This window comes from Saprolegnia diclina (assembly GCF_000281045.1).
Source record: "Saprolegnia diclina VS20 unplaced genomic scaffold supercont1.96, whole genome shotgun sequence".
NCBI classification, from domain to species: domain Eukaryota; phylum Oomycota; class Saprolegniomycetes; order Saprolegniales; family Saprolegniaceae; genus Saprolegnia; species Saprolegnia diclina.
The window spans coordinates 1-8,353 of record NW_008246163.1 but is presented as its reverse complement, the minus strand read 5'-3'; the positions used below and the strand labels follow the sequence as shown (position 1 = coordinate 8,353).

The following is an 8,353-nucleotide window of genomic DNA, read 5'->3' as shown; positions in this document are numbered from 1 at the left end:
ATTTGCATGGATGCTGGCAAAAGCAAAAAAGTTCGATCGGCGCGAGAAAGCTTGCCACCATCATTCACTTGAGATCCGTGCAAGCGCGGAGTCTTCCAAGCAATTATCAAGCGCGATCATCAATCTTGCGATCAGCAAAAACACAAACAAAAAGCCCTAAGAGGGGCCTGCTACCAGGGTAAGTCCGACTACAGTATCAGGCGAGTCTGACGGTGTGATCGCGTGCGCACTGTACGCGATATTTCTCGCCCCAACGTCCATACCGACATCCAACGGACATGGGCAAGCATCACGCAGTAATGAATGTGGCTCGTCTTGCGGTATCGGCGTGGTGGATTTTGCAATCGCTCGTGCGTTCTCGACGCAGCAGCTTCAATGAGCACAGCGATCTCGCCCAATTTTTCGCTCACAAACGCGTGCAACGGCCACATCGTCGCTAGTGATTGCAGCCGCTGATAGGCGCAATGGTTGTTCGTTTCGATTGGCGCGGGGTGCAAGCTTAGATTCCGATGTTGCTGGATCCTCAAAAAAGACTTCGAACTTCGAGCGTCCCAGTACAATGGTGACATCTCGCCACTGAAAAGAGTGGGATGACCCAGAGACGGTTCTTGCGATGGCGCAATACTTCGGGCCAAGAGAACTGCAACTCTCGACCCTGTACACGGCCATCGTTTGAATTGGTATGCGACGACAAGCAGCGACGGCGGCTTGGTGACGAGTGCGACCAGTCATCCGGCGTCCCATGGCTAATCATAACCAAATACACCGCAAATCTTTCTCCTCCGGTGCTTGGCTGGACGTTGTGTGTGGAAGGAAGTACTAGTTGATTACGGAGCACCGAAGTGGGGATATCGGGCTTCTTGAATACTGTAGTAAACGAATCCAGCTGCTGCCAAGGGTCGTTGCATACAAAAAACAAGTCGTTTTCGTGCAGGATCGCGGACGTAGTTTAATTAAATGAACAATATATTTTCCGTGTCACAGTCCGTGATCACATGCAACGACCCTGCAGTTTTCATTTTTGCATTATTTTAATTCAACCGTAGCACATCACGATCCATGTTTCCCATGTTCTTCCCAACGTCCCTATCATTTCTTGCGAGTTGCTGCATCCCAACCGCAAAAGACCAACGCGATTTCCGGTCAATGCATTGTACCTCCTGCCCTCTCAGCACCCTGCCGTGATAGAGTTCGGCTATCGTAGCACTGAACCGAGTGCTCTCCCACCAACCAAATAGCGATCAGCTGCGAGAAATTATGATAGTGATTGCAACCGTGCGCCCGTGGCCACGGTGCAACGTTGAAAGGCCGAGGTTCTCACGCCCAATGGCAGATTGTTGGCACAGATTGGGCCCAGTCCTGCCGATTTGGGCAAGGAGGCGCCTTTGATCCACGGCAAGGCATCCTTTGGATTGTTGCTCCCACGCGTTCCTAAGCTCACAACCGTTGCACGGTCGTGGGAGGGAATTTCACAACTTGATACCTGAAGGCACGCACGTCGCGCAGTAGCCACGATAAAAAGCGCCACCAACCAAGGCCAAAGCAACCCCGCGCAGAATTCGGCACCACTCCAAAATCCTTCGGCGCTTGGACATCTCTTGAGAAACACGTGGCGCTAAAAATATACAACGTAATAAAATATAAAAAGAATAATAAAATACACACACGATGGCGCACGTCTGGCAATGTCATTTTCGGATTTCCAGCGCGTTGCTACAACTGCAATCTCGGCATCATCATGGGTACCCCAAAGCGCAAGCGTGACGAGCAGGTGCCGCGCCGCTTCTCGACGTTTGTCGAGGCGGCGACGCTCTTCCACGGCATGACGTCGGCGTCGTTTACAACGTTTCCAAAGTTTTATACGATTCCCAACGAGCACCCGTGGCCGGGGCACCTCCGGGGCACAAAGCTCAATACGGCCCAAGTACGCACGCACTACAAGAACGGAACGCTGCATCCCGAGACGATTGCGGCGCTCACTGCCATCAACTTTGTCTTTGACGTCAACGAGCTCAAGTGGGAGCTCAAGCTCATCGCACTCGAGACGTACAAGGGCCTCCACGGCGACCTCTGTATTCCGCAGGACTTTCGCGTTCCGTTCGATGACGCGTCGTGGCCATGCGACCTGTGGGGCATGCGCCTCGGCCTCGCTGTGCGCAGCATCCGCCAAAAGACCGACGTGCAGTCGCCGCGCTATGCGCAGCTCTCGGCCATGGGCTTTGTCTGGAATGTGCTCGAGCTCAGCTGGGACACAAAGCTCCTCGCATTGCGCACGTACAAGGCACTCCGCGGTGACCTCCTCGTCGCGTACAGCTTCAAGGTGCCGTCCGACGCGCACATCTGGCCGCCCGAGACGTGGAACCTCAAGCTCGGGCACGCTGTGCACAACATTCGCCAGAACGCCGACGAGATGGCGCCGGAGCGCAAGGCGCAGCTCATGGAGCTCGGGTTTGTGTGGGACTACCTCGAGCTCAGCTGGGAGGCCAAGGTGACTGCGCTCCGCGCGTACAAGACCATACACGGCCACCTCAATGTCCCGTACGGCTTTATCGTGCCCAAGCATGGTGCGGACTGGCCCAAGGACGCGGGTGGCATGAAGCTCGGCCACGCGGTGCACAACATCCGCCAAAACACCAAAGAGCTCTCGCAGGCTCGCAAGGACCAGCTCAACGCGATCGGGTTTGTGTGGCACTCGGTGACGCTGAGCTGGGACATGAAGCTCCTCGCGCTCCAAGTGTACTTTCGCCGGTTTGGCAATCTGCATGTACCCGAGACGTTCCGCGTCCCAAAGGACGATTTCGAGTGGCCAAAGAAGACATGGCACATGCGCCTCGCGGACCTCATCACGGACCTCCAGCGCAACCGGTCGCTCTTGACGCCCAAGCAGCTGGACGCGCTCGATACACTCGACTTTGCGTGGCCAACGACCGACGACGATGAGGATGACGACGACGACGAGATGGATGACGCGGCTAGCAGCGAAGGCGACGAGTGCTTCGAGACGCTCTCTATTTGCGACGGGTTTCCGCTCGTAAAGCGCCTCCGCCACCTTCACGTCAACGCGGCGTAAACCTCGACGACTTATTTAATGACGAGACATGGTATTTTGCATCCTTTTTACACTTCTACAGTGCCGTTGAATGAAAAAGTCCTGACGTGTTATGCGCTGGAAGCGCCCCATCGACGCAGCTGACGTCGCTCACGCTGCTGAAAGGGATACAAAAGACCTCCAGAAGCCTACTTGACGACCGCCGACACAGAGGACAGCTGCGAGCTCGGGTGTTGTTATGAGCGATTGCACGGACATTGGTGCAGGACGCAGTCCGCTGGACGTAGTACCATGACGGAGCATTTGTTGTTTGAGAGTGATCGTCCGTTGCATGAAACAAACCCTGAATGCGAGGATTGTGTCGCCACGACCCAGCTTGATTACGTACTGCGAACGTTCGAACTTCGAGTCTAGCGGTGGCATTGAACGCCTTGATAATGGGTCCATGGCGAAACACGATGCGCTGCGAAAGAGCTTTGGTCGCCAATTCTTGTGTTCAGAGCTCGCAACATGAACGCAGTACAAAATGCGGATGCGACAACGGAGTCGCGCTCGTACGCGACGCATCCCGGAGGTTGTGTTGTCGTAACTACAGTGCACATTATCGACAAGACAACACAACCAGAATTGATTCGGTTGGACCAGCCTGATACTCAGTGCCAGTCCAAACGTTTTACTGCTCGCGAGCTTTGCCCATAAAGAAGTGCTTTAAACAACGACACGGTGTTGCTGCGAGTTGAAGACCACATCTATACAAGACTGGACCAAATAGTGGCTTTATGTTTCAGCATGCTAACGTCGTGGCACTCACGTCAGGCGTTGAAAAAGCGAGAGAGGTTTGATGTGAAACAACATGAATTGACAGTGTGAAGGAATATATCGAAACAACTACTGTATGTGATCACGTAGATGCGCAGATCGTGCAAGCAAGCTTAAAAGAGGTATGTAGCAACGCCCGCAAGGGCAGCGACGCTGGCCGACAAGGCCAAGACCCCACTCGCAGCGCTGGTTTGTTGGTTGGCAGCGTACGCTGGTTGCGTCGTGGCTGGCGTTGCCGTTGGCACAGAGCTTGCCGGCGTTGGGACCGGGTTCGGCTGGGGTGTCGACAACGCAGGCGTTGGGACCGGGTTGGGCTGGTTGCAGCTGGTGGTGCGGCGATGGCACTGAGCGATACCAGGTCCCATCCATTCGCACGTGTAGCCTGCGGAGCATGCCTTGGTGTCCATGGTGCCATCGCGCGCGACGCACGATTTGCCGTGGGCGGTCGAGTCGGTGGGTACACACTGCGAGTACTGCGGCGAAAGGATTTGGCACATCGAGCCTGCGGGGCACGTTGTCAGGCCACTGTAGCCAATCCCGCCGCACTGCGAAAACCAGTCGCGGCATCCGTCGCACACGTACTTCCACTGGCAAGTGCCGCCAGACGGCGTCGGCGTCCCCGGGCTCACGGTCGTGACTGTCGGTGAAATAGTAAACGGTGGAATCGGCGTCAAAATCGGGTTCGGCGTGGGGTACCCCGGCGTTGATGGCGACGGAGTCGAAACGCCAGGCACAGTCGGAAGTGGCGGGTACACGGGGGTCGGACCGGGCTTGGGCGACGGCGTCGTTGTAGCCGGCGTTGGCCCCGGGGCAGGGGGCGATGGACCCGGTGCGGTAGGCTTCGGCGACGGGTTACTGGGCGTCGGACCCGGCACTGTTGGGCTTGGCGTCGGGTTGGGCTGCGGCGGGAAGCTTGGCGTCGGTTGAGGCTGTGTAGGAGCCGGATACGTCGGAATCGGGGGCATCGGCGAGCAAGGCGTTTGCGTGGGCGATACTGTCGGCACGGGCTGAGTTGGGGTCGGAGGCGTTGGCGACCAAGTTGTTTGCGTCGGTGTCGGTGTCGGGGGCTTGGTCACCGGTATCGTCGTGGTCGGCGTCGGCGTCTGACTTGGCGCGGGAGTCGTCGGGTACGGAGTTGGAGGAGTTTGCGTTGTCGTTGGAGTCGGCGACGGTGTTTGCGTCGACACAGGCTGTGTCGTGACCGGAGGCGTCGGCGACCAAGTTGTTTGCGTCGGTGTCGGTGTCGGGGGCTTGGTCACCGGCATCGTCGTTGTCGGCGTCGGTGTCTGGCTTGGCGCGGGAGTCGTCGGGTACGGAGCTGGAGGCGTTTGCGTTGGCGTCGGCGATGGCGTTTGGGTTGGCACCGGCGTCGGAGTCGATGAAGGCGTTGAGGTTGGCGTCGGAGGGCTCGGTGTTTGCGTCGGACGTGGTGTCCAAGTCGGAACAGGCGGCAAAGGCGGTTGCGTCGTCGTTGTCCATGGCGTTGTTGTCGGGCACGGTGTCTTTGTTGGGCACGGAGTCTTCGTCGGGCATGGCTTGCTGGTAGAAGGAGCCGTAGGGCACGGAGGAAACGACGTCGTCGGGCACGGTGCAGTGGTGCGCGAAGGGCAAGGCGTGCGAGTCGGCTCATCGGGGCACGGTGCTCGCGTCCACGGTGCCGGTGGCTGCGTCGGCTCATCCGGACAAGGCGCACGCGTCCAAGGCGTCGGTGGTCGGGTCGGTCCATCCGGGCACGGCACGGGGTTGCGTCCCCCGTTGTTCCAGCCGTTCTCGGGACCGACGGCTGGAGTGCTGTGGAGCCGGTTGTTGTCGTCCCAAACTTGGGCATTGTTGTTGTTGTTGATCGTTGGGTTTTGAGCTTGAAAATTGCCCCACTGGTTGGTGTTCCAGTTGTCAAAGTTGCCATTGTTGGCCTCGAGCGCAGCGACGTCGCCCGGGTACAACGTCAGCGCAATGCCGAGCAAAAGCGCAGTCGGGGCCAGCATGATGCGGAAAGGGTCGCAACGAAGAAAGTTGGAAAATGACCATCACGGAGACTCTAGTCGTGTTAGCACTCTAGCTAGTCCGCTGTATACCGCCTTCGACGACAAGATCCAGTATACCGGTACAGCAGGCAGACTCGATCTCCTTGACATTTGAGAGTTTTTGCTCACCAGCTGGACGTCGTCTCGTGGAACGGCGTTCGTCCGTCTTTCCTGCTTGCACCGGCTGCCACGTGTTTTGTCGGAGTGTAGGTCACCGCAATTGTTTATTGAATACTTGAAATCTGTATGGAATAAAATAGATCCCCTCTGGGTCGCCTCGAAATGGAGGGCAGTGGCGATCATGGCGATCATCCTGGCGACGGATAACAAACAAACTACTAGTACGCGATATTTACACAAAAAAATTGAGCAGTGTACATTGTGTGCGTTTCGATGCTAAGCGTAGGCTTGTCATAAGAATCAAAAGCAGTTCCCAATATGCCGAGCGAATTTCGACATGGACGCTCTCGGAGGAATACGTCCCAAACTAAGATTGCAGCCATCAGCAATACTTCGAGATTCTTATAGTACTACTGTACAGTGCAGCGTGAACTCCGATATCACTTCGATGATACAATTGCTCGATGTGACGTTCGGCAGTGCATGCGGACCGGACCCCAAGTGAGGCAACATCCGGATGGAACTATAAAGAACGTGACCCAGTTGGTTCCAAAAGTCGGATACAAGGTCCAAGTTGCGAGCAGTGACAGCGCGCATCTCTCGAACCGCTCCATGGAATTCATCGTGGTCGTGGTTTGCGACGAATGTCCCGCGCGTGCTACGTGTACGTAGTATGCAAGTTTTGAGAAATTAAATCTGCGTTGCTCAAACTCCTTTGCGATGAATGGCACAATGAAGTTATGTTTTTACGTAAAAGGTTTGTTGACACACGAGAAGCACACACACTAGTGCGCGGGCGATGGGGCCGCAGGCGACATTACGGGTGTGTCCGAGGCCACTCCATCCGCGTTCGGGTTGGCAGCATGAAAGTTGGACCACTGGTTGGGGTCATAAATCGAGGGGTCGACATCGCCCACCGGCTTCGGCGCCTCGGAGCCATCGTCGTCGGCGTTGGGGTTTGCAGCATGGAAGTTGGACCACTGGCTGGGGTCAAAAATCCAGGGGTCGACATCGTTCACTTTGTTTGCGACGCTGGTCTCGGCGTGCGCATCTTGAGGGGCGAGCGCAATGGCAATGGCGAGGAGGAGAGCGATCGGGGCCATCATGATGCTTGTGCTTTCTTTGAAGTTGGCAAAATCGGAAATGATGTCAAGCTGCACGCGGGATGCATGCTTTCATGCCATAAGCGTAGACAGTGCAGCTGCTTTCCGTCAATTGTCGAAAGCTTGCCTGCTTTCATCTGCATCTGGTCGCCTAAGCCTCTGGTCATTCTCTGGTATTTCTGGTCGGAGGCTGCTACCAGAAGTCGGGGCAACGAGAGGCAGTGCAGGGCGAGAACTTTGCAATAGTGGGATTCAAGATGACCATCAAATCTTGATGGAACGGCTTGATGGAAAAACAATTCGCCAATTTTTGTCCAATCAGAAGTGCCGAAAAAAAGGGTGACGCCAAGTACATTTCCATCAAAAAAGATCAGCTTGAACCCCACTTTGATGACCGATGATGATACAGCGCGTGCCGCCGACGATCCCGCGTCCTGCCTCACCCCGTGCTTCGGCGTCTGAGCGCACAACGGCTAGCGTTCGCATGCCGGGTCTACCCTTTACCACGACCAGCCGCGCTCCCAGCCAAGGCAAACGTAGGGTCTTTGTTTCGACCTCTCCGTCGAAGCGCGTCAAGAGCAAGGACGTCATGGCCGCGCTCTCGAGCTTGACTGGCGATCCTTCCGCCATCGAGAAGGGTCGCTTAGTCGCCGAGGAAAGACGCCTCGACCTGGAGACTGAGCGCGTAGCTATGGAGAAAGCGCGTTTAGCGATGGAGACGACTCTCGCGGATGCCAAGCTCGTGCACGCAAAGTTTGCGGCCATTGAGATGATGGCCCAAGCCCGGGAGGCCTTGAAGAAGGCAGGCGCTACCCAAGAAGAAATCGATATGGTTGCGCCGCTCACTATGGAGATTTAATCGCCAATAAGATGGCATGCGACTCTGACACCCGTTTGACCCGTTTTTCCATCAAACGTTCCATCAGCCTTTTTGTTGATGGAGCATTTGGCGTTCTGAGTGATGAAAGTAGCCAGTTCGTAGTTTTGATGGTTGATGGAGCTTGATGGAACTTTTGAATTTTGCAGGAGTTTTAGCCAATGAGATCGCTGGATTGGACCCGTTCGTCATTCCATCAAGGTTTGATGGCCAACTAGAACCCTGACTAGAACCCCACTAATGAAAGAATGTGCATACCTGGAGCTATACCTGGCGTCCCAAGTACACCAGCAGCTGCTCTCCTCTAGTCTCATTATACGAGCTGCACTGTACTCATGCAGAATCCATGCATGAACCTACG

General features: G+C 55.9%; 4 protein-coding genes across 4 annotated transcripts; 2 read left to right on the top strand and 2 right to left on the bottom strand.

Moving 5' to 3' along the window:
• The first annotated feature begins 1,705 nt into the window (after positions 1–1,705).
• On the top strand, positions 1,706–3,117 carry SDRG_15592 (hypothetical protein). The gene has a single exon (XM_008621770.1). The coding sequence runs from the start codon at positions 1,739–1,741 to the stop codon at positions 3,068–3,070; it is 1,332 nt and encodes a 443-aa protein (XP_008619992.1). The 5' UTR covers positions 1,706–1,738; the 3' UTR covers positions 3,071–3,117.
• An 864-nt stretch (positions 3,118–3,981) lies between these two features.
• Positions 3,982–5,871, bottom strand: SDRG_15591 (hypothetical protein; the record flags this gene model as incomplete). Its single annotated transcript, XM_008621769.1, has 3 exons — positions 5,553–5,871; positions 4,817–5,493; positions 3,982–4,767 (listed from the first exon to the last, which is right to left on the bottom strand). Exons 1-3 carry the CDS (start codon positions 5,851–5,853, stop codon positions 3,982–3,984), a joined length of 1,764 nt encoding a protein of 587 aa, XP_008619991.1. The 5' UTR covers positions 5,854–5,871.
• Positions 5,872–6,686: 815 nt separating this feature from the next.
• Positions 6,687–7,144, bottom strand: SDRG_15590 (hypothetical protein). The gene has a single exon (XM_008621768.1). It carries the CDS (start codon positions 7,116–7,118, stop codon positions 6,798–6,800), a length of 321 nt encoding a protein of 106 aa, XP_008619990.1. The 5' UTR covers positions 7,119–7,144; the 3' UTR covers positions 6,687–6,797.
• A 560-nt stretch (positions 7,145–7,704) lies between these two features.
• Positions 7,705–7,974, top strand: SDRG_15589 (hypothetical protein; the record flags this gene model as incomplete). The annotated part of the gene is made up of 2 exons (XM_008621767.1): positions 7,705–7,753; positions 7,805–7,974. 2 exons carry the CDS (start codon positions 7,705–7,707, stop codon positions 7,972–7,974), a joined length of 219 nt encoding a protein of 72 aa, XP_008619989.1.
• Between the last annotated feature and the right edge of the window lie 379 nt (positions 7,975–8,353).